Source organism: Mauremys mutica, chromosome 17 (genome assembly GCF_020497125.1).
Source record: "Mauremys mutica isolate MM-2020 ecotype Southern chromosome 17, ASM2049712v1, whole genome shotgun sequence".
NCBI lineage: Eukaryota > Metazoa > Chordata > Testudines > Geoemydidae > Mauremys > Mauremys mutica.
In genome coordinates this window covers 1,393,335-1,420,112 of record NC_059088.1, presented here as the reverse complement: position 1 = coordinate 1,420,112, position 26,778 = coordinate 1,393,335, and the positions used below count along the sequence as shown (strand labels likewise).

Here is a 26,778-nt window from a genome sequence, read left to right as displayed (position 1 = left end):
TCCAGAAAGTGGCTATGGACATAGTGGGGCCCCTCAGCAAAGCGACCTGGTCGGGGAAGAAATACATCCTTGTGGTGATGGATTTCGCCACCCGCTACCCAGAGGTGGTGACTCTGTCCTCCACTGAGGCAGACACCATGGCAGCCGCGCTGCTGATCATCTTCAGCAGAGTGGGGTCCTCAGCGACGTCCTTACAGACCAGGGGTCCAATTTCATGTCAGCCCTGCTCTGGGGCTTGTGGGAGAAATGTGGGGTCTGGCCCACCTGGGCCTCTGCATATCACCCTCAGTCCAACAGGCTGGTGGAGAGATTTTATGGGACCCTGAGGATGATGCTGAGGACTTTTATGAATCAGCATCCGGAGGACTGGGACAAGTACCTGCCCCACCTGCGGTACGGGGAAGTGCCTCAGGAATCCACAGGGTTCTTCCCTTTCGAGCTGCCGTATGGGAGGAGAGTGAGGGGACCCCTGGGCCTAGTAAAGGATGATTGGGAGGAGAAGGGGGAAGACCCCCAGTGGATCTCTTCAGGGCCGAATTAACTTTTTGTGGGGTCCTCTGGGGAATGAAGGGGCCAGAGGCAAGAGCACAGCAGGCAGGGTGGATTTGATTTAAATCACTAATCAGGAAGACTTGATTTAATCATGGTTTTCTACATAAAAGCAGATTCTTGTTGGTTGTTATAGCCTTAATACATATTCTTCACAACTCAGAGATAGATGTAGGTTTCATTTTTAGAAGGTTCACACTATATATTTTTAAACAGTGATTTATTTTGAAAACTTTTCAGATGACTTTTACAGCTGTATCAGAAAATGAATGATTGTTTGGTTATTTCATTTACGAAAGATAATTGAAGCAGATATTTATGAAGTCACTGGGAGGTGAACTATCTCCAGTTCAACGGGTTAATCATTAATATTTGGCATCTGGCATATCTTTACATGCTTCCAAGGTCTCTCATCTGTCACAAGGACACACCCCACTGTGATGGGCACTGCGTAAACACATTATGTCAGGAGCCACCAGGTGGCGTTGTCATGCCTAGTCTTCCAAGTCATTTTCCTTAGCCCAGGGGTCAGCAACCTTTACTATCAAAAGAGCCATTTTGCCCCCTCTTCCACTAAAGAAAAATAGTCTGGAGCCGCAAAACATAACACTGCTTATCAACTTTTAAAAGTTTTAATCTTTTTTTAATTTTACCTGTTACAACAACAGAATACAACAAACAGAAGTGCAGTGTGCATGTGTAGGCCTACTTTGAAATAAATTAAACACTGAACTATGCAGGCCTTTTTGAGTCCTTCCTGTATTTGTGTAAAATTAAAATAAAACGTAGCCCACTTTAATATAAAAAAATATAGTTGCAGCTTAGCAGTTTTAAAAAAGTAAACATAAAATTAGGAACGTTTTTTGACAAGTCCATTTCAGTGTGCTCTCATCCTCTTCAGGTTTCTTTCTCGGCCAGCAATCAACCGAAGCACCTGAACATACAATAAAAAACTACATCAGCTCCGGGTCTGAAATAAATGTTTTTTTCTGAATAATAATAGCCTATTAAATGCTAGTGTTCTCACCTGTTTAATGTGACTTCTGTTTCTGAAGCTCAATGCTGATCTTCCCTATGTCGGGGCTGTAAGATGTGACTTTGATCTTCACACAGGACTGTAGGCTCTCATTTGTGAGGCGGGAGCGATATTTGGACTTTATGAAGTTCATGCTCGAGAAAACTTGCTCGCATAAGTATGTTGAGCCAAAGATGGACAGGACTCCAAATGCATACTTTTTCATGTTCATATACGTGTCGGGAATGGCTCTCCATGTTTCAAAAACAAGTTTGTCGGGTTTGGGGAGGTTTTCAATATCATTCCATTTGTGCTCTTTAGCGAGAGTGGCCTTCTGACGGGCGACTTCTTCGAGATCCGCTGTCAGGCTTTTGAACTTGGACACCCATAAGTCTTTATCCGCTATGCCGGCCAGTTCAATTTCAAGATCAGGCTGACTTATCCCTGTGAATGCGGATATGTTCAGCAGGGATGGGTCGATGTCCAGCGGTGTGACAGGGAAGGACAGAGTGTTTGTTTTTTTCCTTTCTGAACTCGCTGAATCTTTCTCCAAATGCAGCTTGCATTGCCATAATTGCACGGTGTAAATAATCACAATTTATGTGTTTGTTCTCTTCTTTGAACTCTCTCAGGGAGGGGAAGTGAGAGAGCGTACCTCTCTGTACATCTCTGGCAAACACTGTCATCTTGCGCTCAAACGCCAGAACATCCTCCAGCAACTGCAGGGCCGTGCTTCCCTTTCCCTGGAGATTTTTATTCAGCGTGTTTAAGTGACTTGTCATATCCACCATGAAATAAAACTTTTCCAGCCAATCGAGGTCTCCCAGTTCGGGATAGCTGAGGCCTTTGCTTTCCAAGAAGGTTTTCACATGTTCCAGACAAGCAGCGAAGCGTTTCAGCTCGTCTCCCCTTGACAGCCACCGAACTCTGTTGTGCAGCAGGAGATCCAAATATGCGCTCTTGACTTCATCTAACCATGAACAAAACTGTCGGTGGTTTAACCCGTTTGCAATTATTTTGTTCACTATCTTAATAACGAGGTTCATCACTACCACACATTCAGGGGGGAATGTTTGAGCGCATAGTGCTTCTTGGTGCAAGATGCAGTGAAACGTCATCAGCTCTCGATCCAGCGACTTTTGAAGTAAATTCACAAAGCCCTTCTGTGCTCCTCTCATACTGGGTGCACCATCAGTAGACACTGGCACCAGGTGAGTGGTGTTTATTCCTTTGGCTTTTAGACAACTCAAAACAGCCTCACAAATGTCCTGTCCCCGTGTTTGGCCCTTTAGCGGTATGAGTTCAATCAGTTCTTCCTGCGGCCCATCAGAGTTCACATATCTGCATAACAGTGCTGTCTGCTCAATATCGTTTACATCACTTGACTCATCACAGGCAATTGAATATGCTTGAGCTGAATTGATGTCATCAATTTGCTTACTGGTGATGTTTGTTGCCATTTTAATGGTCCTGTCTTTGACGGTCTTTGCAGAGAGAGGCATTTCTTTAATTTTCTGAATAATTTCCTGTTTGTTTTTTAATTTGGAGAATAGATGCTCTGATATTTTTATGAACAATTCTTTCATGTATTCTCTGTCTGTGAACGGCTTCCCCCTCCTTACGATCTCATGAGCTGCCACAAAACTAGCAGCTGTAGTTGAGTTTGGAGAGTTGATCCACTTCTTGAAAGTATGTTTGCTCTGCTCAACTTTCCGTAGTAGTTCCGAAATCGCTCTCTTTCGCCCATCTTCAGTTGGGTACTTTTCAGAAAATGCTGAGTGCTTGTTTTGAAAATGTCTTTCAACGTTACATTTTTTGTTGTTTGCTAATTTCTCACCACATATCAAGCGCACAGGTAAGCCAGCGTTGTTGGCAGTGAAGGCAAAGGAATCTGTCCATGCAGAATTAAACTCTCTATTTTCTTCTGAGATTTTTATTTTTTGGGATGTATTCATGGTTAGCTTACCGTGGGGGTCGCACACTCAAGAAGCCGCCTGCAGGTAAAGGCGAAGGCTATAGACGTGGATGTGACGCATATTTTAATTGACAAATTATAAAAACTTTTTAGAAGCAGCAAAGAGTCCTGTGGCACCTTATAGACTAACAGATGTTTTGCAGCATGAGCTTTCGTGGGTGAATACCCACTTCTTCAGATGCAAGGCTTGCATCTGAAGAAGTGGGTATTCACCCACGAAAGCTCATGCTGCAAAACATCTGTTAGTCTATAAGGTGCCACAGGACTCTTTGCTGCTTCTACAGAACCAGACTAACACGGCTACCCCTCTGATACTAAAAACTTTTTAAAAATTCGATGTTAAAGTATCACCTCGAACTCCAAGATAACTGTGCAACAAAATAAACAAAAATAAAATAATATATAAATAAAAATTAAATTAATAAATAACCATTATTCTTTTTTTTTCTTTTTTCTTTTCTTTTGTCAAGGCCGAAGGGAGCCACAACAAGGAGGCTGAAGAGCCGCATGCGGCTCCGGAGCCGCAGGTTGCAGACCCCTGCCTTAGCCATTCTGCATCGTTGTTCGTTTTGTGATGGGGTTTACTTCAGGAGGGAGCTGTAGCAAGCAGTAAAGAGTTTGCTCCCTGCCTTAATCTCTCTAACCAGAGTCAGTTCTTGAGGCAGGGTTGCTCCTTGGAAACCAAGCATGAGTGTATGGGCTGGGATTACTGAGCAGAGCTGCCTGCATGCTGTTTGTGTCTCCTCTGTTCCAGGGCTAGTGTATATATGTAACAAAGGCCCTTCGTTTTCAGTTTTTAGTTTATTTAAAATGTCCCGAGACTATATCAGTGGTTATTATAAAAATCAACAAACAGGTGAAAATCAATGCAAAAAAATCATCTTTGCAGTTATGTGGGTAAATACCAGGGTTAGGATTGGGAGATGGGAGAACAGAGAACAGCAACAAATAGAGAAAAGGTTTCCAAGAAAGTCAAGCCGTTTAATGCCGTGGTTTACTTAATGAACTGGACATTAATAGTCTGGACACATAGGCACACGCGTACACACGTGTATTGCCCGCTACGTCGCCTTACTTTAATAGACACTCCCGCAGGTACACGTAGCCTAACTTATTATTAACATCAACACATTGACCTGACATCGTGTACTGGCTTTGCTGAACATCATCAGTATTTTCATGTACTGGAGCCGTCCAAAATTCAGGTGGAAATCGGCAAACACCAGGTCACAGCTTTTGTAAAACCCAGGAATTTTCTCTCAGAATCAGTACAAACTGAAAACAAAGAGCCTTAAGTGCAAATAAACAACTGCAACCGGACTGATTTCTCATCTAACAGGGAACTGACATGCATGACAGAGGAGAGATGATATAATAAATCGCAGCACTTGCCCCAATGCACTTACAGATATAAAACATCCATCTGTGACGGGTGGGCGGGACGAAGATCCAGCCCCGGGGAGGAATGGAAGAGACAAGGTGACAAATAACCTGGATAGGTTGTGCACAATTCTTAGCATGGCTCTGCCATCTGCTCAGCTGTCATCGGGTTGCAGCTTCCTAGATGGGTTCCGGGAAAGGTGGCTTTGAGGAGGGAATTGAAATCAGTGTGGATTTTTCGACCAGCCCTGACACTATGTCACGGCGGAGTGAGAGCCTGGAGCTGCAGACTTGGGGGGCTAGTGCTATAGGGCTAATAGCCATGTAGACAGTCTAGCGTGGGCTGGAGCTTGGGCTCTGAAACCTAGGCAGGGCCTTGAACTGTGCGTTAACTCCTCGTGCCAAACAATCTGTTCCACCTTATTTAGCTGTGACACTCTGAGTACTTTTCCCGGCCCTGAAGAAGAGCTCTGTGTAGCTTGAAAGCTTATCTAATGACAAGTCCCCCACAGGGGAGTCAATGGAGCCAGACCCCCAGCTGGTGTCAATCGGCCGTAGCTCCACTGGAGTCAATGGGGCCAGACCCCCAGCTGGTATCAGTCGGCCATAGCTCCACTGGAGTTTATTATTATTATTTGTGTTACCATAGGCCCTCGGAGCCCTAGTCATGTGTAAATCACAGTGTAAATCAGTATTGACCTCGTGTCATTATTGCAATTTCCACCAGCCCTAAACCTTATATGTTGAAATTGTGTTGACTAAAGGTGTAGGAAGTTTGGGAGAGATAAAATTCTTCTTACGGAGCTATAGCACCTGTTAGAGCATTCTAGGGAATTGACAATAGATTAAGGCCAAATGTTGGATTAACCCAGCGTGAATAACTCTTTCCAGGTACTGCATATGGTTTTTTCATGTTGCACAAGAGGGAAACCGAGGCACAAAGCAGGGACGTCTCCTTGCCCCAGATCACAAAGCAGGTCAGTGACAGAGCTGGGGCAAGAACCCAGGAGTCCTGGCTCCCAGCCCCCCAACTCCTCTAACCCTCTAGACCCCACTCCGTTCCCAGAGCTGGGGATTGAACCCAGGAGTCCTGCCTGGACTCCATTGCTCTAACCACTAGACCACAATTGACCACAATTGCTCTGTGACTTTAGGCGCATACCTGCCCCCCTCTGTGGGTCAGCAGTGCATTCACTCTTCACTAGGAGTGAGGCTCGTGGACAGACTCCTGATATGGTACCAGGGTCCATACGAGCGAGCTGAGAATTCCCCCTCCCACTCGTGCAGGGTAGCAAAGCCCAGTGGTCACAGAAATGCAACCGAGTGGAACTGAAACGTGCTTGGGAACGGAACAAGACTCCACTCAGCTGTCCTGCTACCGAGAGCTCCTGTTCTTACATGGTGACATTCTGCCTTGTTCCCAGAGACAGTGCCCGTCCTATGACCCTTAAATCGAAGAGTTAGAAAGTGGTGCCCAAAAGGGGCCGGGGTCCCATTCCTCACCTCCACCCCCCAGCCAGGCAGTCCCACACCCTGGGGCCGGATGGGAGCTGCCATTGCCTAGAAGGCAAAGGCCCCATGTCCCAGCCTCTGTTCCCCTGAGCCAGCCGATCCCCACAGCCTGTGGTTGGATCAGAGCTGGCGCCCCCTAGAGAGAAAAGGCCCCATGCCCCATTCCCCACCTCCCTGAGCCAGCCAGTCCCCCACCTTGGGACCAGATGGGAGCCAGTGCCCCCGTAGAGGGGAAAGGCCTCATGTCCCAGTCCCCACCCCCTGAGCCAGCCAGTCCCCCACCTTGGGACCAGATGGGAGCCGGTGCCCCCCTAGAGGGGAAAGGCCCCATGCCCCATTCCCCACCTCCCTGAGCCAGCCAGTCCCCCACTCTGGGACCAGATGGGAGCCAGTGCCCCCGTAGACAGAAAGGCCTCATGTCCCAGTCCCCACCCCCTGAGCCAGCCAGTCCCTTGCACCTAAGACAAAGTCTTTTAACCACTATACATTTACTGGAGTTGGTTACAGACAGACGTCCCCACCTTCAGCCACCCACCCAGCTCCCCCAGACACGTCCTGTTTCCCACATCACAGCAGGCAGCAGCCATCCGTCAGAGCATCTCCAGACCCCGGCTCCCATTCAGCTGCACTTGCAAAGGTATCCGCCCACCCAGGAGGGTGGGGATGCAGGGACAATCCCAGAGGGTCCCCGGGGGCCCTTTCGAGGCTTGCAGCAGCCCCCGCAGCCCCACTGGTGGATCTTGCAGCAGAAGCGACAGAACTTACTCCACTCCCCAACCTGCCGGGGCGAAGAAACCCGAGCTGAGCATTAGGGCTCAGGTAGCCAGTGTGTGTAATGGCTGCACTTGTCCACCAGGTGGCAGTACTGCGTGATACTGACGTCAGGAATTCATTCAAGATGCCATGGGGTCCCCTCCCAGAGCTGGGGATAGAACCCAGGAGTCCTGGCTCCCAGAACCCCCCTCCTCTAACCCACCAGACCCCACTCCCCTCCCAGAGCTGGGATAGGACCCCGGAGTCCAGGCTCCCAGCCCTGCCCCCCTGCTCAAACACACACACCAGAGCAGATCTGATTCTATCCAGAAGGGGGCACTATTGCGCCTCACACAGAATTGCTGCAGCAGCAGCAGCAGCTCTGGGCTCCTGGACCAGAAGGGCCCCAGCCCAATTCGGCTGGAACCAGCGCTGCCCTGTTCAGATCTGCTCCCTGTCAGCACCAAACCAGGCAACATGACTCTAGCCCTGGCAGCCACGCTCACCCCTGCAAAGGAGATGACCCTGGCACTCACCGGGAGATTTTGCAGCCTGCTGCTGGCATCAAGACGCGGTTCCTCAGAGACCTGGAAGACAAAGGCGTCTGGCTAGAACCAACTCCAGCCCCTGCCCGATCATCCTAGTCGCCCTTTTCTGCACCTGCTCCAGTTTGGATTAATCTTCCTTAACCCTGCGAGCCCAGCACGGCACACAGTGCTCCAGAGGGGTCGCGCCAGTGCCTTGTCTCCTCCTAACACTTCCCTGTCGCTACTCGAAATACCTCGCCGGACGCATCCTAGGTCTGCGTGAGCCTTTTTCATGGCCACACCCCATGGGCAGCTCAGAGACATCCTGGGATCAACCAATACAGCCGGCGAGTTTAGGCTTGACATTAGGCAAAGGTTTCTGACCATCAGAGCAGTGAAGTTCTGGAGCAGCCTCTCAAGGGGAGCAGTGGGGGCAAAATATCGACTAATCCCAAGACTGAGTTTGATGAGTTTATGGAGGGGATGGTCCGATGGGGCTGCCTACGGAGAATTGTTCCCCAGGTGTCTGGCTGGTGGATCTTGCCCACCCGCTCAGGGTCTCACTGGGAGCCGCACTTGGAGCTGGGAAGGAATTTTCCCCTGGATCAGATTGGCAGAGACCCTGGGGGGGGGGCGGGTCGCCTTCCCCTGCAGCATGGGGCCCAGGTCGCTCGCACGTTTACATTAGTGGATTCTCTGTAACCCGTCATTGGCGGGAAATGCTGCTCCAAAGGCCCAGCCGTCCCATCTGGGTCCCTGCTCTCCAGTCACCCGCGGTGGAGCAGGAGAAGAGACTCCCCCTGTGCAGTAACTGAGGCTCTTCGAGTTGTGCGTCCCCGGGGGCGCTCCACCGCCCACCTCCTCCACTCTGCTTCGGAGCTGACACAAGCTCTGTGGCGGGGGAGGTGTTGGACCTCACAGCGCTATACACACGTTCCGCTGATGGCGCGAGTACGCAAGACCAACCAGCCTCCTGCAAGGGCTGGAGCAGTCTGGAAGGCTGAGAGCCCCTGTTCTCTCCCGTTCCTTATTCCCCTTGGACAAAGCATCATCTCTGTTAAACTGAAACATTTGAGATCTTCAAATGTTAAACTCAGAGTAGCCAGGAAATCTGGCTGCCGGTGAAAGTGACGGGGCTGCACTAACGCTCCTGACCACCAGGGGGTGCTGTGGCACTGCAGGTGGCTGGGCAGTCCAGGGCTGTTCCTGGGGGTGGTGTGCACTGGTCACACTGGGAGGTGATAGTGATGCCGGTTATTGATCTTTGCAGGGAGTCAGAGCGGCTAGGGCAGGAAGCAGGGGTGTAGTGGGTTAGAACAGGCTCGGGGGGAGCTGGGAGCCAGGATTCCTGGCTTCGTTCCCCGGCTCTGGGAGGGGAGTGGGGTGTAGGGCGTAGAACAAGGGCGACTGGGACTCTTCCATTGTGTTACCAGAATTACCATTGAGAGGCGTTATCTCAAGCAAATCTCTTAAGCTCTCTGCACTTGCAGTCAGTGGCCCTGTGAGAGGGGCCCTCACTTTGCAGTCAGGGCTGGCTCCAATGCTCCAGTGCGGTGCTAGGGGGCGCTATGCTGCAAGGAGCGGGGGCGGGCACAGCCCCACAGGGAATGGGTGACAGGCACGTGAGAGTAAAGACACAAACTCCACATCCAGGCAGACACTTTATTGGGGTTGAGCAGGAGGGTTAGCGTCCCCCTGAACCCAGGCAAATTCAGCCCCAGGCTGCCTTCGATCTGCTCCCAGGATGGGCTGGGGAGCCTCCAGGCACCGACTGGGTGACGGGGAAAGGGGGTCAGAAGTCGCAGCAGATTCCACAGCCGCTCATCCTAGGACAGCAGTTACAGCAGAAGCGACATCTAGCGAAACTCTGAGCCGTCAGGAAGAGATGGAGAGACTAGAGTGAGGCCTGCCCTGAACTGACCCCCCGACTACCTTCTCCCAAGCTGCTTTCCCCTCCCAGAGCCGGGGGGACAACCCAGGAGTCCTGACTCCCAGCCCCCCCTTTCGCTAATCACCAGGCCCCACTCCCCTCCCCTCCCAGAACTGGGGACACAACCCAGGAATACTAGTTCTCAGCCCTCCCATGCACTAACCACTAGACCCAACTCCGCTCCCAGAACTGGAGACACAAGCCAGGAGTGCTGGCTCCCAGTCCCCTCCCAGCTTTTCCCCAACCTGTTATTCCCATGTGGTGTTAGAAACACTTTTTGATCTGTATAGAAGGATTTAAATTTTTAAAGGCTTATGGGAAGGGAGTAGGGTCTGGTGCTTAGATCAGGGGCTGGTGGAAGGACAAGGCTGGGAATCAGGACTCCTGGGTTCTATTCCTGACTCCCAGGAATGAGTGAGTGCTAAAGGGTTATGTTCTCTGCAGGATGTCAGAGTTCATGGATTGACCACTGCTGCCCTTTGCTGGGCAGGAGAAATGATTCTTGGTAGGAGATATTATTGGGGTTAACGCATGCAATAGTATAGGTGTTAAAGTGTGGAACTCTGCCACAGGATATGTTGGAGTTGGGACTCCCTACCACAGGGTTTCCTGGGGTTAGCCTGTGGGACTCCCTACCACTGGATATTAATTCAGTCAACATAGGGGACATTTTAGACATAAATCTGTTGAACTTCCAGCCACAGGATTTTACTGGGGTTGGCCCACAGCATCCAGCATAGCGCTCCCCTCCCCCCATCAGTCCCAGCAGTGACACAAGCGAAGCCACCTCCCGCTACTCACCTCTTCTCTCTTCACCATCACCTTGGACTCGCCTCGGCCTTCCTCCGAGTGATGGGACTCCGAGTCCTGTCAGAGTGGGACAGCAGGGACTCACTTGTGCCCGTGTTTGTTTGACCAGCAGTCACGGCTCTGGAGGGATCATGGGGAATCTAGCGCCCGTCTCTAAAGCAAGTCCTGAGAGGACTGCTGGGCTCTGCCCCAGCTCTGGCAGGGGAGTGGGGTCTAGTGGTCAGAGCAGAGGCTCTGGAAGTCAGGACGCCTGGAGTGTGTCCCTGGCTCTGGGAGGGGAGGGAAATCCACCTCATTAGAGCAGCAGACAGAGAAGTGGGCAGGGGTGTCTGAAAGGCAGGACTGCTGAATTCCCAGCTCTGCTGCTGCCTTACTGTGTGACCAGGAGAAACTCGCTTCCCCAGGCAGTGCCTCAGTTTCCCCTCTTACCCATTACTGCATTGGAATCTCTTTGGGGCAGGGGCAGCCTCTCGCTGTGTGTCTGGGCAGCGCCTGGCACAGCAGGAATGGAACAGGGTCCCCCACTCACCCCAGCCAGGGACGCTCCGCGGATTCCCTCGGCACAAAGGAGGGACACGAACAGGAGCAGGACAGCCAGCATCTGGACTCTCATCTTCTCTCGGGGTTGGGTCTTCTCCGCGAGCAGCTGAGTGGAGCTGGGAGCTACAGGGGCCTGTATTTATTCACTAGCTCAGAGCCCTCCTGGCCAGCGGAGTCAGCGATTGGGAGGGGAGGAGAGATTCCAGTAAGGACGGGGCTGGATGAACAGCTGTTTACCTACGATCCACGTCCTTATGGGAAAAGACTCTTGTGGTTACAAAATATGGGACATTTTTACCGAAATGCTTCCATCTCTAGCCAGGTGACAACACCCTCTGCCAGTCAGTCCTGATTCTCAGCCCCCTGCACTGACCTCCCCCAGAGTGGGGTAGAATGAGGGTTGCCAGTTTTGGTTGGACGTATTCCTGGAGGTTTCATCACATGTCATAATCTTTCATTAAAGTTTAACCTTCAATTCCAGGAGACATCGTGGAGGGTTGGCAACCCTAGAGAACCCAGGTGTCCTGGCTCCCAGCTCCCCTGCTCTGAGCCATTACACCCCACTTCCCTCCCAGACCTGGTGCTGGAATCCAGGTGTCCTGACTCCAATTCCCTTTAACACCCTTTCACACCACTCCACAGTCTGGCCGTCCTGTTTGGAGGACACAGGCCAACATTTTCAGACTTTGGTCAGAGATAATGGCTGACTCCATGTTCAGCTGGATCAGCTTGGAAAAGATTCCCGGAGGTGCTGCTCCCCCAGACTCCAGGGCTGTGGGGACTTGTCATTAGTTATATTACAGAGGTGCATCAATAGACCCCAAGAGATCAGGGTCCCATTGGTCTGGGTGCTGCCCTGACACAGCGAGAGACAGTCCCTGCCCCAGCTGAGGAAACATTTTGAAAAAAACAAATTCACTTCTGTGACGAAGTGGTGGGGGTTTCTTGGTTTTTCTGTGTTTTCCAGTGGGTTGCATGCAGAGGGAGGGGGACTCAGTGTCCCCGGGTGTTGCTAGTTTAATGAGGTGAGGGGAGAGAGAGTTTGTTGGTACAGAGGACCGGAGAGGGAACTCGGGACCCCGGCCGATGGCCTGGAGGATGGAGACCCCAGCGACTGGTGACCTGGTGACCCGGAGACCCAGCTCAGGAGTCACAGCTGGTTCTGGCCAGTGGAAGTACAATGGGCTGCGGGGAGAGGACCCCGGTGACCCGACCAGCCGGTTCCAGACAGAGGGGCCAGAGGGGGGCTGAGAGGAGAGGAGGCCCAGGCCACCCTGTTTACAACCCTGTTTCCCTGGAGAGAAGCCAATGGACAGAGGGGGCTTGGGGCTTGGGATATCGGAGGCCCAGCTGGGAAGCAGGGGGGCTCTGGGCTGGAGAGGGGGATCCACGTCCTTATGGGAAAAGACTCTTGTGGTTACAAAATATGAGATGTTTTTACCGAAATGCTTCCATCTCTAGCCAGGTGACAACACCCTCTGCTAGTCAGACCTGATTCTCAGCACCCTGCTCTGACCTGCTCGATCCCCACCAAAGTCAGGTAAAACGAGGGTTTCCAATTTTGGTTGGACGTATTCCTGGAGGTTTTATCACATGACAGAATCTTTCATTAAAGCTTAATCTTCAATTCCAGGAGACATCATGGAGGGTTGGCAACCCTGGAGAACCCAGGAGTCCTGGCTCCCAATCCCTCTGTTCTGACCCATTACACCTCCCTTCCCTCCCAGACCTGGTGCTGGGACCCAGGTGTTCTGACTCAATGCCCTTTAACACCCTTTCACACCACTCCACAGTCTGGCCGTATTGTTTGGAGGACACGGGCCAATATTTTCAGACTTTGGCCAGAGATTTTGACTGACTCCATGTTCAGCTGGATCAGCTTGGAAAAGATTCCCGGAGGTGCTGCTTCCCCAGACTCCAGGGCTGTGGGGACTTGTCATCAGTTATATTACAGAAGTGCCCGGATAGACCCCAACAGATCAGGGTCCATTGTGCCAGACCCTGCCCAGACACAGTGAGAGACAGTCCCTGCCCCAGCTGAGGAAACATTTTGAAACAAACAATTTCACTTCATTTCAGGTCATTCCAAAATTTCTTTTTGAAATGTCCGTTGGACTTGGGTTTTCCCTTTTGTGTGTATTTTTCCCTTTAGTTTTATTTCAGCTCTGTCGGCTATTTCAGAACATGTCAGTAGCCGTGGGGCATAATATGCACTAGACTCCGAGATTCCAAGGCAGAAGGGACCATTGTGATCATCTTGTCTGACCTTCTGTATCACACGGGCCTGAGAATGGACCCTGTCGTGAGTCAGTGTGGCTCCCCTCCTGCCCAGCAGAGGGAGCGCCCTTGCAGACACCCAAGTGGGCGGAGCCACCACCACCTGTCCCCGCCCCCCGGAAGTCAAGGGGCGGGACAGGAAGTAGAAAAGCCGGCCGCCAGAGCTCAGTCAGGGCCCAGCCGCCGCAGGGAGCAGACGTGCCGCTGGGGGCTCGCGACCGGGAACCCTCCCGGACCCGGGGCAGCTGTCCTGACTGGCCGGAGCTCCCCCGCGCCCACTATGAGGAGGAGCCGTCGGAGCCTCCCCGTCCCCGCGGTTACCCGGAGGAGCCGCCCGAGCACACCTGGCCAGACTTCCCCGAGGAGCTGCCGGACCTGCCACCCAGCCCTGGCCGAGAGGAGCCCATGCTGATGGACTGGCCTGGACTCGGTGCCACGGACGAGGTAGGCCCCGAGGGGGAAAGTGGAAGTAGCCCGGGGGTAGCCGACCCCAGTCAGGCTGCAGAGGCAGAGGTATCGATGTCAGTGTGTTGCGGTCAGGACCCCACTGACCGTCAGCGGTCATAGCCGCTGCCTAGGGCCCCGGGCCGGGACACAGTGGAGTGGGCGGGCCTGTGTCCCCCCTGCCACCCCACTCGTGGGTGCCAGTTTTCACCCTCACCCAACGCTCCGGTCTAGGGACCAGGGCCTATATATCTACTGGTTGCTGCTCAGCCCCTGCACCAAGGGGCCTGAGCCACTTTGTACTGTTTTCTGCTGCGCAGCCCCTTGTAACAGTGGACACATAAGGAGTCGGTGTGGCTCCCCTCCTGCCCCAGGAGGGTCGAGCCCTGGCGCAATCGATTACAGACCCCAAATAATCCCTCGAGCGGATCTTTTAGAAAGACGTCCCATCCCCACCCCTCTTGGTAAGAGATTCCAGTGATTCGTTATCCTCACTGTTAAAAATCCACTCCTTTCCCTTCTGAATGTAACTAGCTTCACCTTCCAGCCGTTGCATCCTTAGACCTTTCTCTGAGAGATCAAAGAGCTCGTTATCAAAGTTCTAATTCTTCCAAGACTACTCAGAGGTTACACCTGGTGCTTATAAACGACTCCGGGCATGTCACCATGTGACAGAACAGAGCACGGGACGGATTCTATTCTGAGAACACGACACAGCAACTGAAATCGTCCATTCGTTTTATTTGATTTTGTTCTTAAAATCCGTCAGGGCAGCTGTTGCTCAGCACTGATTGGACACCTGACCTCTCCTGTCGCTGCGCTCTGTTCTCAGCGCTACCTCGCTCAGCGCTCGGGTGAGGACAGCTCTTGAAAGGATCTAAAGGACCTCTGATCTGTTGGGGTCTATCCGGGCACCTCTGTAATATAACTAATGACAAGTCCCCACAGCACTGGATTTCCTGGCTACTCACAGCTTAACTCACAAATATCCTGGAATCACAAAATCCCCCTGTCCCAGTCCCTGCTCCTGAGCCAGCCGGATCAGACCTGGCTTCCCATATTGGTGAGAGGCCCCATGTCCCATCCCATGAGCCAGCCAGGCCCTTAACTCTCTCCTCTGCCTTTAGGGTCTGTTGCCCTGTGGCATTTCCCCGGAAGGGGAAAGCCAGGGGCAGGTGGACGCTCCATCAGTGTCAGGAGGGAGAGATGAGGGAGTGACCAACCGCGAGATCCCACCTGGGAGGTGGCGGCTCAGAGACGGCTGCAGTCAGGGAAGGGTCTAGGTGCAGCCTGCCACCATCTCATGCTCACACTGCAGGGGCTGTGCTGAGCTCGCTCTCTCTGAGCGAATCTAGGCCGCCCGGCGCTGTGACAGCTCGGCCCCGGGTCTGGCTCATAAACAGCCCCAGCCCGCAACCTCGCAGTGCAACTCCCCGGCCCATCGGCCCGGAGCTCAGCCACAGACTGATACAGTTATTGAAATGCTGAGCAGCGTCTTCGCCTGCAGTGCAGAGCTGGCGCGGGGCCTTGGAGCACGCAGCAGTGACTGAGCTCTCAGGGTGACCTGCCAACCACACCCACATTTCAAGGGCTGCTTCTGTGTGTTAGGGGGTTAACCATGGGACTCCCTGCCACTGGGTACTAGAGGGGTTAGCACGTAGGACTCCATTCCAGTGCATGTTGCCAGGGTTAAGCTGTGGGACTCCTTCCCACTACGTTTTGGTGGTGTTAAATCGCAGGACTATCTTTCTTTGGGTATTAGTGGTGTTAACCTGCGAGACTCCATGCCCGTATGCACTGGTGCTGTTAACCGGTGGGATCCTCTTCCACTAGGTATTAGTGGGTGTAGCGGGGTGGTCCCCTGCTCCTGCCCTGAAGGGCTTGAAACAGCCCTGGGGGAAGGCTGTGGCTGGGGCAAGAAGCCTGGGCTGATTGGGGGAAGCAGGCTCAGCTGTGGCCATGCCCCAGTCAGGCCCAACTGGCCCCTATAAGAGGCTCTGTGTTTGTAGAGGGTGAAGGGCCTGGCTGCAGGGAGCTAGAGACAAAGGACCTGAGTGGACCAGGGCTGGGGAAAGGCAGAGGAGCTGGGGAGCTCCAGCCTGGAAAGCCCCAGGCTGCGGCCTAGCATTGGGCTAACAGGTACTGGGGGTTGCAGAGGGCAGCCCAGGGGGAGGCCAAGGCAGCAGGTCCAAACCCTCCTTGCCAGTGATGAGTGGCTGATACTGCAGCCTGCCCCAGGGCGCGGGGCTAGACAATGACTGGCAGTAGCCTGATACTGAGGTGAGATGGGAATAGTGGGTGGGGGGTTCCCCTGGGAGGGGAGACCCTAAGACTGAGGGGTTATTGCCAGGGGGCAGCACCCCAGTTAAAGGGGCACTGGGGTCTAGGGAGGGACAGGGGGGCCAGAGGACAGGTGGATCACCGGCCTGCAGAGGGTGCTCTGGAGCTGGAATCAAGCTAATTCCCTGAAGTCACCAGCAGGAGGTGCCACAGGGGTGAGTCTGCATGTCTACAGTGGGTTAACTCACGTGACTCCCTGCCACTGGATATTTGTAGTGTTAAACTGTTGGACGTCCTGCTGCTGGGTATCAGTGGGGTTAACCCCCGAACTTCCTGTCACTGGATAGTAGCAGGGTTAACTCTTGGGACTCCCTGCCCCTGGGAATTAGTTGGGTTGCCCCATGATTCTGACTAATGCCATGTACAGAGGTGATATCACAGCCTGCTCCCCATTCCCCTGCCAGCATAGACTGGTGGGGGGCGGGAGTCACCCCTTTAGCTTTGGATCACAAACAGCCCAGATCCCTAGACACCCCTGAATTCAAAGGCCAGGTGGCCCCACTGCTCAGACCCCCTGCGGGTGAGGGGCACAGAGCAAAGATCCAGCCCCTGGCCCGTGCCCGACTCCCAGGTGGGTTCAGGGGTTAATTGAGCTGCAAATCTGGGAATGCCCCACATGGGGGTGCCAGGGAGGGGCTGGGAGGTCTCTGACAGGCTGGAAAGTAGAGACATGTGGCACGGGGCTCCCCGGGCTCCCCGACCAGCTCTGCTGGAGCCCCTCACTCCCGACCCGCAGCCCCCTGCTAGCTCAGAACTGAGCTTCCCCCACTCCCAGCTCTGCTGCTCAGGGCTGCCCGGGGGGCGGGAAGGGGGCAAGTGGGGCAATTTGCCCCAGGCCCCACAGAAGCCCCCATGAGACTATAGTATTCTATAGTATGGCAACTTTTTTATGGAAGTGTTGGTGTCACTAGGCCTGAGTAAACCAAAGTTGTGACTTTGGGCCTGAAGTGAACCAGAGGTCTTACATGCTGTGAACTTTAACCAGCCTAAGCTGCTAAGAGACAGCAAGCAAAATGTGTAACTGTCAGCAATTTCAGCTTGCAGACGCAGAGGAGGAGGGGGAGAGAGGGGGAGAAAAGTCTACATGCGTCTGTGCTGTTCTGTGAAGGCCAGAGATAAGCATGCGGATGAGAACGTTTCTAACACGCTGAAATGTAATGTTTTAAGTAACTGCTGTTGGGAAGGGAGGGGTGAGGGGAAAACCGAACAAAAGGCTTACACAAACAAGGGGGGTATAAATGCTGGGACCCCGCCTGCGCGCGGGTGTGCAGGATTTGAGAATGCTTTTCTCCCTGGCACCTTATTTGGGCTCAAATAAACCTGGTTTTTGCTTCTCCACCCTGGTGTGATAATTAGTGCGACGCACACCGGGCAACGAACCTGCTGTTGCTCCGCCTCGGGCTCTTTGAGCCGGCAACAGAAGGGGGCCCCCAAAATTGCTTTGCCCCAGGCCCCCTGAATCCTCTGGGCAGCCCTGCTGCTGCTGCCCCTTAATCTGGACCCAGAGCCCCCTGCTTGCCCAGCCCTGGGTTCCTCACACCCAGCTCTGCCGGACCCCTCGCTCCCCCCCGTGGCTCCTGATTGCCCAGCCCTGGGATCTCGCGGTCGCCCCCTCTGACCATGGCCTAGATGACACTCCCGGTGGATGAGCAGCATTTGCTCTGTAGGCCTGACGGGATCTGATTCCCTGTTTGAAATGAAGAATTTCTAGTGCTCAAGGTATTTGTGTCAGAGCGTCCCACTGGTTCAGCCCAACACGAACCGGAGACACTCTGGGCAGATCCCCACTTTGTGCTGGAGGGGGGGTTCCCTGCACAGAGAGCCGTCCCCACCCGAGCGCGGCACAAGCTAGCCCCTGAGAACAGAGCGCAGCCGCTCCGAGCGACAGGAGAGGCCGGGTGTCCGATCAGCACCGGGCAGCAGCTGTCCTGACGGATTTTACGAATACAAGGAATGGAAGATTTCAACGGTGTTGTGTTCTCAGAATAGAACCCGTCCCGTGCTCTGTTCCCTCACATCATAACTTTCCCCTGTTGGTTATAAGCCCCTTTCATAGCCTCCAAGTCGCCTTGGAGGGGTTTGATTTTATCGGTTCTGACACAGTCCTTGGCATGAGGGAGAGGAGAGGGGGGCACATGGAGCCCCTGGCTTGAGGGAGGAGGTGGGGGAATTTCAAGGAGTCTGAAAATTGAGGTGGGCACCCAGGGAGTGGGGGTACAATGTGTGCACCCTGCAAAAATAACACAGTGTGCGACCCTCTACTATTCCTCTAACCATAACAACCCCCAGCCTCTCATCCCTGCCACCTAGCGCTGGGATTGCCAAAAGTCAGGCTTCTTTGTGTCCCAATAACTAGAAATCCCCTGTCGTGCCTGGCACAGCTGAGATCAGGGCTCATTGTAACGGGTGCTGCCCAGACACACGGCGAGAGACAGTCCTTGCCCCAGCTGAGATCAGGGCCCCATTGTGACGGGCGCTGCCCAGACACACGGTGAGAGACAGTCCCTGCCCCAGCTGAGATCAGGGCCCCATTGTGACGGGCGCTGCCCAGACACAGTGAGAGGCAGTCGCTGCCCAGCTGAGATCAGGGCCCCATTGTGACGGGCGCTGCCCAGGCACACGGTGAGAGACAGTCCCTGCCCTTTCCCAGCTAACCAGGCAGTTTCCCAGGGGAAGGGATCATTCTAGCCAGACAAAGGCTGTTTCTGCAGCTAACTGGCCCGTTCACAACAGAGAGACCGAGAGCTAAGCCGGGCCGAGGTGCCCGCAGGGGATGGGACCAGCGAGGGGAGAGATCGCGTCCTGATGGGTTTTCTCGTTCCCTGCCATGGGAGCAGGGGGGCTCCGTGTTCCCAGTCCCTGCCTGTACGCAGGATCATCCCATGGAGAAAAGTGACTCCCTCATCGCTCCCCACCAGCACTGAGGGAGCATCCACCTGCCCCTGGCCGCCTTCTTCCAGACCTGCAGAGCCAGGAGCTCCCTCCCTGATCACTAGCCTCAACCTCCTGACTATAGCTGTGCTGGGGGCACTGAGCCTGGGCGTGGGGCTGGCTGGTAAGAGACTCCTGCTCCCCCGGCCACCCGGGTCCCTTCGAAAGCTGCCGGGGAAATACCAAAGGGCATCAGACGCCAAAGACGGAGGATAGAGAAGGGGCCTGGCTGGCTCAGGGAATGGGACACAGGGCTGCTCACATTAAGGGGGTGGTGGCTCTGATCCAGCTGGCTCTGGGGCAGGGACTGGGACAGGGGAATTTTTCCAATGTCAGGATCTTTGCAAGGTAAGCTGTGAGCATCCAGGAAAACTGGCTACTGGTGAAAATGACGTGGCTGCACTAACGCTCCTGACCACCAGGGGGTGCTGTGGCACTGCTGCACTAACGCTCCTGACCACCAGGGGGTGCTGTGGCACTGCAGGTGGCTGGGCAGTCCAGGGCTGTTCCTGGGGGTGGTGTGCACTGGTCACACTGGGAGGTGATAGTGATGCTGGTTATTGATCTTTGCAGGGAGTCAAAGCAGGGAGGAAGCAGCGCCTCTTCCACAATCCTTGCAGTGGGAAGCAGGGGGGGTCTAGTGGGTTATTGTGGAGGGAAGGGGGGGCTGGGAGTCAGGACTCCTGGGTTCTCTCCCCGGCTCCAGGTGGGGAGGGGGGTACAGGGCAGAGAACATTGGTTCTCAAACCGGGGGGGGGGGATGAAGAAATTCCAGGGGGGGCACGAGGCTGTGAAATTTTCATAACGAAAAAAATTATCAGTGTAAACATTATTTTTTATTCCTTTATTTAATAGACCAGATGTGGACAAGCCATATCTGGCCAGTGGGACCCTCCTCGTAGACTTTAAGGTGAGAAGGGACCATTATGATCGTCTAGTCTGACCTCCTGCACAACGCAGGCCACAGACTCTCACCCACCCACTCCTGTAACAAACCCCTGACCTATGTCTGAGCTATTGAAGTCCTCAACTTGTGGCTTAAAGACCTCAAGGTGCAGAGAACCCTCCAGCAAGTGACCCGTGCCCCATGCTGCAGAGGCCCGTCCCTTGAGCTCCCAGCGGGGGACTTGCATCCGACGAAGTGGGTATTCACCCACGAAAGCTCATGCTGCAAAATGTCTGTTAGTCTATAAGGTGCCACAGGATTCTTTGCTGCAAGTTACTTTTGGAAAATGTTGGCCAGATTATTAATAAGTTATATAAAGGGCACTGTAAAATGCCCTGCTTGTGTGACGATACCTTGTAAGTATAAATCACAATTACATGGAGTGTCACTGACAATCAGCCCTTTAGGCTACAATCTTCATTGCTGTTCAGAAAATCTAAATGAAAGGGTTTGAATTGTAACTTGAATATTTTCTGACACATGCTCCCAGCATGTATGTGCCTTAAAATGGTTAGGAATTTAGGGCCAAATTTTTTGTATAACATCCAATGCTGCATTATTGGAGCCAAAAATCGCGTTGGCAAACCTATCTAAGCCCCTGGCCCCACCCCCGCTGTTCCCCCACCCCCACAGGCATGCCACCGCACGGGCAGCTCATCTTGAGCCCACCCACCTCCCCGGTTTTCCAATAAGCCAGTCCTGCCGCTCTGAGCAGCATGGTGAGCCGGGGGGAGGAGGGGTTGGATAAGGGGCAGGAGGACCCGGGGGCAGTCAAGGGACAGGGAGTGGTTGGATGGGGCAGAGGTTCTGGACGAGCGGTCAGGAGACAGGGAGCGGGGAGCGGGGGTTGGTTAGAGGGTGGGGTCCCAGGAGGGAGCGATCAGGGGACAAGGAAGAGGGGGAGTTGGAGGGGTGTGAGGTCCCGGGAGAGGGGGCCAGGGGACAAGGGGCAGAGCGGGGAGGGTTGGACGGGGGGTCCCAGAAGGAGCGGTCAGGGGACAAGGAGCAGGGGGTTAAATTACTAATTGAATTTATTAAAAGGGAGGTTGGATGATGGTAAAGGAGAGGTGGGGGGGTGTGAGGGTTTCTTGAAAATTAAAAAAGGGGGCGTGATGCCAAAAAGTTTGGGAACCTATGGCATAGAACAAGGGTGACTGGGACTCTTCCATTGTGTTACCAGAATTACCACTGAGAGGCGTTATCTCAAGCAAACCTCTTAAGCTCTCTGCACTTGCAGTCAGTGACCCTCTGAGACGGGCCCTCGTTTTGCAGTCAGTGCCGGCCCACTGCACCAGCATGTGGCACTAGGGGGCGCTGTGCTGCAGGGGCGGGGTGGAGTGGAGGATCTCCCCTGGCAGTCAGGGCTGGCTCCAATGCCCCAGTGCGGTGCTAGGGGGCGCTGTGCTGCAGGGGCGGGGTGGGGTGGGGGATCTCCCCTGGCAGTCAGGGCTGGCTCCAATGCCCCAGTACGGTGCTAGGGGGCGCTGTGGTGCAGGGAGTGGGGTCGGGAATGGGTGACAAGCGCATGGCCCGTGAGAGTAAAGACACAAACTCCACGTCCAGGCAGACACTTTATTGGGGTTGAGCAGGAGGGTTAGCGTCCGTCCTCCCTGAACCCAGTCACTCGGTGCCAGGCAATTTCGGCCCCAGGCTGGCTTGGATCTGCTCCTGGGCAGGGCTGGGGAGTTTCACGGCGCCCGCAGGGTGACCGGCAAAGGGGGTCATGAGGAGCAGCAGAACCCAAAGCCAGGGTTCCCAGGACAGCAGTTATAGCAGAAGCGACAAACGAAATCCTGAGCTTTCTGGAAGAGATGTAGAGACTAGAGTGAGGCCTGCCCTTAAGTGACCCCCCAACTACCTTCTCCCAAGCCGCTTTCCCCTCTGAGAGCTGGGAACACAACCCAGAAGTCCTGGCTCCCAGCCCCGCTGCGCTAACCACTAGACCCCACTCCCCTCTATATTTTCCTCAAACTATTATTCCCATGTGGTGTTGGAGGCATTTTTTTTTATCTGGGAGGAGAGTGGTTAGATCAGGGGCTGGGGGAGCAGGACTCCTGGGTTCTATTCCTGACTCCCAGCAATGAGTGAGCACTAAAGGGTTATGTTCTCTGCAGGATGTCAGAGTTCACGGATGGACCACCGCTGCCCTCTGCTGGGCAGGAGAGATGCTTGTTGGTGGGATATTATTGAGATTAACCCATATGACAGTGTCGGTGTTAAATGGTGGAACTCATTGCCACAGGATATGTTGGAGTTGGGACTCCCTACCACAGGGTTTCCTGGGGTTAGCCTGTGGGACTCCCTACCACTGGATATTAATTCAGTCAATGTAGGGGACATTTTAGACATAAATCTGTTGAACTTCCTGCCACAGGATTTTACTGGGGTTAGCTCACAGCATCCAGCATAGCGCTCCCCTCCCCCCATCAGTCCCAGCAGTGACACAAGCGAAGCCACCTCCCACTACTCACCGCTTCTCTCTTCACCATCACCTTGGACTCGGCTTGTCCTTCCTCCAAGTGCTGGGACTCCAAGACCTGTCAGAGCGGGAGAGCAGGGAGTCAGTTCTGCCCCACGTGTTTGTTTGACCAGCAGTCGTGGCTCCGGAGGGATCACGGGGAATCTAACGCCTGTCTCTAAAGCATGTCCTGAGAGGACTGCTGGGCTCTGTCCCCAGCTCTGGCAGGGGAGCGGGGTCTAGTGGTCAGAGCAGGGGCGCTGGAAGTCAGAACTCCTGGGTTGTATCCCCTGCTCTGGGAGGAGAGGGAAATCCACTGCATTAGAGCAGCGGAGAGAGAGGGGGTGGGGGGACCGGAAAAGCAGGACTGCTGAATTCCCAGCTCTGCTGCTGCCTTACTGTGTGACCAGGAGAAACTCACTTCCCCAGGCAGTGCCTCAGTTTCCCCTCCCACCCATTACTGCATTGGAATATATTTGGGGCAGGGGCAGCCTCTTGCTGTGTGTCTGGGCATCACCTGGCACTCCAGGAATGGAACAGGGTCCGTCACTCACCCCAGCCAGGGACGCTCCATGGATTCCCTCAGTGCAAAGGAGGGACACGAACAGGAGCAGGACAGCCAGCATCTGGACTCTCATCTTCTCTACGGGTTGGGTCTTCTCCACGAACAGCTGAATGGAGCTGGGAGCTACAGGGGCCTGTATTTATTCACTAGCTCAGAGCCCTCCTGGACAGTGGAGTCAGTGATTGGCAGGGGAGGAGAGATTCCAGTAACTACAGACTGGATGAACAGCTGTTTACCTGTTATCCACGTCTTTATGGGAAAAGACTCTTGTGGTTACAAAATATGAGATGTTTTTACCAAAATGCTTCCATCTCTAGCCAGGTGACAACACCCTCTGCCAGTCAGACCTGATTCTCAGCACCCTGCTCTGACCTGCTCGACCACCACCAAAGTCAGGTAAAACGAGGGTTGCCAATTTTGGTTGGACGTATTCCTGGAGGTTTCATCACATGACAGAATCTTTCATTAAAGCTTAATCTTCAATTCCAGGAGACATCATGGAGGGTTGGCAACCCTGGAGAACCCAGGAGTCCTGGCTCCCAATCCCTCTGTTCTGACCCATTACACCTCCCTTCCCTCTGAGACCTGGTGCTGGAACCCAGGTGTTCTGACTCAATGCCCTTTAACACCCTTTCACACCACTCCACAGTCTGGCCGTATTGTTTGCAGGACACAGGCCAATATTTTTAGACTTTGGCCAGAGATTTTGACTGACTCCATGTTCAGCTGGATCAGCTTGGAAAAGATTCCCGGAGGTGCTGCTCCCCCAGACTCCAGGGCTGTGGGGACTTGTCATTAGTTATATTACAGAAGTGCCCGGATAGACCCCAACAGATCAGGGTCCATTGTGCCAGACCCTGCCCAGACACAGTGAGAGACAGTCCCTGCCCCAGCTGAGGAAACATTTTGAAACAAACAATTTCACTTCATTTCAGGTCATTCCAAAATTTCTTTTTGAAATGTCCGTTGGACTTGGGTTTTCCCTTTTGTGTGTATTTTCCCTTTAGTTTTATTTCAGCTCTGTCGGCTATTTCAGAACATGTCAGTAGCCGGGGGGGGGCATAATATGCACTAGACTCCGAGATTCCAAGGCAGAAGGGACCATTGTGATCATCTCGTCTGACCTTCTGTATCACACGGGCCTGAGAATGGACCCTGTCGTGAGTCGGTGTGGCTCCCCTCCTGCCCAGCAGAGGGAGTGCCCTGCAGACACCCAAGTGGGCGGAGCCACCACCACCTGTCCCCGCCCCCCGGAAGTCAAGGGGCGGGACAGGAAGTAGAAAAGCCGGCCGCCAGAGCTCAGTCAGGGCCCAGCCGCCGCAGGGAGCAGACGTGCCGCTGGGGGCTCGCGACTGGGAACCCTCCCGGACCCGGGGCAGCTGTCCTGACTGGCCGGAGCTCCCCCGCGCCCACTATGAGGAGGAGCCACCAGAGCTCCCCCAGGCGCGGTACTGGGAGGAGCCACCAGAACTCTCCCGCGCCCACTACGAGGAGGAGCCGTCGGAGCCTCCCCGCCAATGCTGTTACCCGGAGGAGCCGCCCGAGCACGCCTGGCCGGACTTCCCCGAGGAGCTGCCGGACCTGCCACCCAGCCCTGGCCGAGAGGAGCCCATGCTGGTGGACTGGCCTGGACTCGGTGCCACAGACGAGATAGGCCCCGAGGGGGAAAGCGGAAGTAGCCCGGGGGTAGCCGACCCCATTAGGCGGCAGACGCAGAGGTACCGATGTCAGTGTGTTGCGGTCAGGACCCCACTGACCGTCAGCGGTCATAGCCGCTGCTAGGGCCCCGGGCCGGGACACAGTGGAGTGGGTGGGCCTGTGTCCCCCCTGCCACCCCACTCGCGGGTGCCAGTTTTCCCCCTCACCCAACGCTCCGGTCTAGGGACCTGGGCCTATATATCTACTGGTTGCTGCTCAGCCCCTGCACCAAGGGGCCTGAGCCACTTTGTACTGTTTTCTGCTGCGCAGCCCCTTGTAACAGTGGACACATAAGGAGTCGGTGTGGCTCCCCTCCTGCCCCAGGAGGGTCGAGCCCTGGCGCAATCGATTACAGACCCCAAATAATCCCTCGAGCGGATCTTTTAGAAAGACATCCCATCCCCACCCCTCTTGGTAAGAGATTCCAGTGATTCGTTATCCTCACTGTTAAAAATCCACTCCTTTCCCTTCTGAATGTAACTAGCTTCACCTTCCAGCCGTTGCATCCTTAGACCTTTCTCTGAGAGATCAAAGAGCTCGTTATCAAACTTCTAATTCTTCCAAGACTACTCAAAGGTTACACCTGGTGCTTATAAACGACTCCGGGCATGTCACCATGTGACAGAACAGAGCACGGGACGGATTCTAGTCTGAGAACACGACACAGTAACTGAAATCGTCCATTCGTTTTATTTGATTTTGTTCTTAAAATCAGTCAGGGCAGCTGTTGCTCAGCACTGATTGGACACCTGACCTCTCCTGTCGCTTGGAGCGGCTGCGCTCTGTTCTCAGCGCTACCTCGCTCAGCGCTCGGGTGCGGACGGCTCTTGAAAGGATCTAAAAGACCTCTGATCTGTTGGGGTCTATCCGGGCACCCCTGTAATATAACTAATGACAAGTCCCCACAGCACTGGATTTCCTGGCTACTCACAGCTTAACTCACAAATATCCTGGAATCACAAAATTCCCCTGTCCCAGTCCCTGCTCCTGAGCCAGCCGGATCAGACCTGGCTCCCCATATTGGTGAGAGGCCCCATGTCCCATTCCATGAGCCAGCCAGGCCCTTTACTCTCTCCTCTGTGTTAGCCAAAAGGGCTCGTTCTCCCCGGAGCTTACCTAATTACACCAAGGAGGCACGGAGACAGGAAGACAAGTACCACACCCTTTATTGATCGGTCAGCTGAGCGGGTGTTCCTCTCGGCTAGTGCCAGAGAAAGAGACACACCTTACATGGCCAGATGGGCCTACCTTTATACCCCGAAACAAACAACTTAGCCTACGTTTGTCTACGTCATTTGGTTGACCTGTAGAACCTGTATATGCATCTGTTAGGGGATAATTGGATATGCAGGATACATATATCATTTTGTGGGGGCTACAAGATACATACAGCTGTTGAGGATACATTTGTCATTCTGAAGGGGAAACAAGATACACCCATTGACCCTTTGTACTAGATACTTTGGATGCATACATGTGAACGCAGCTGCATACACTTGGGGAGCCAACATATACTTGGGGAGCCAAACAAAACTGATAAGCGAAATAGCTGACTTAGGTAGATACACGGCTTTCAGTCTTATGAGTTCTGTAAGCTTTCCAACACAGTTTGGACAAGCATAACATAACTTTGGTTCACTCAGGCCTAATACGGAAAGGCTTCATTAGCACTATAATTTTCCAACAACTCCCCCCTTTGAGAATACTCACCAAACCTTTTGGCTGAGTTTTCTCACACTTTGAGGCCAAAAAGCAATGAAGCTCTGCAGAAATATTTACAACTGCTCTTTTAAGCTTAGTCACCCCCAACCCAGGAATGAATGCATGGACAAAAGAGTGGAACCTTGTTCATTTAACAACTAAGGGATCGGGGCACTGACTATAACTCAGGTAGGCATACTCAATGTTTTAATTTCCCAGATGCCTCGGTGAATAATTTAGTCCCATATGCATCCTCCCCATGGACCCGGCAGGATTCGGTATGTGGTAGCCACACCCACCCTAACCGGTCCATATGCTTGGAAGGAGCACTGTTAATGTCCACACTTCCATCCAGAAAGTGTCCAAGTATGTTTCCCTGACCACAGATCAGATGGTACTCCTGACGTGTCTGTAAGGGCAGTGGGCC

The 26,778-nt window shown here is 53.7% G+C and overlaps 2 protein-coding genes across 12 annotated transcripts in view; both read right to left on the bottom strand.

Moving 5' to 3' along the window:
- LOC123351422 (uncharacterized PPE family protein PPE40-like) overlaps window positions 1–7,771 on the bottom strand; it is a 38,192-nt gene extending 30,421 nt beyond the window's left edge. For all 11 annotated transcript variants that reach the window (XM_044990752.1, XM_044990760.1, XM_044990759.1 and 8 more), the window contains exon 1: window positions 7,721–7,771. The gene's annotated coding sequence lies outside the window, so the exon portion shown is untranslated. The remainder of the gene's footprint in view (window positions 1–7,720) is intronic.
- Window positions 7,772–9,362: 1,591 nt separating this feature from the next.
- Window positions 9,363–11,233, bottom strand: LOC123352215 (hepcidin-2-like). The gene is made up of 3 exons (XM_044992049.1): window positions 10,981–11,233; window positions 10,443–10,508; window positions 9,363–9,578 (listed from the first exon to the last, which is right to left on the bottom strand). Exons 1-3 carry the CDS (start codon window positions 11,062–11,064, stop codon window positions 9,504–9,506), a joined length of 225 nt encoding a protein of 74 aa, XP_044847984.1. The 5' UTR covers window positions 11,065–11,233; the 3' UTR covers window positions 9,363–9,503.
- Window positions 11,234–26,778: the final 15,545 nt, after the last annotated feature.

What these genes read in the sequence shown, in the direction of transcription:
- LOC123352215 (XM_044992049.1), bottom strand. Translation starts at nt 11,064, where the DNA reads ATGAGAGTCCAGATGCTGGCTGTCCTGCTCCTGTTCGTGTCCCTCCTT. An exon ending in GCGGAGCGTCCCTGGCTGGG is followed by an intron (nt 10,509 to 10,980) that starts GTGAGTGGGGGA and finishes CCACTCTGACAG; the next exon opens with GACTCGGAGTCCCATCACTC. An exon ending in TGATGGTGAAGAGAGAAGAG is followed by an intron (nt 9,579 to 10,442) that starts GTGAGTAGCGGG and finishes CTGACGGCTCAG; the next exon opens with AGTTTCGCTAGATGTCGCTT.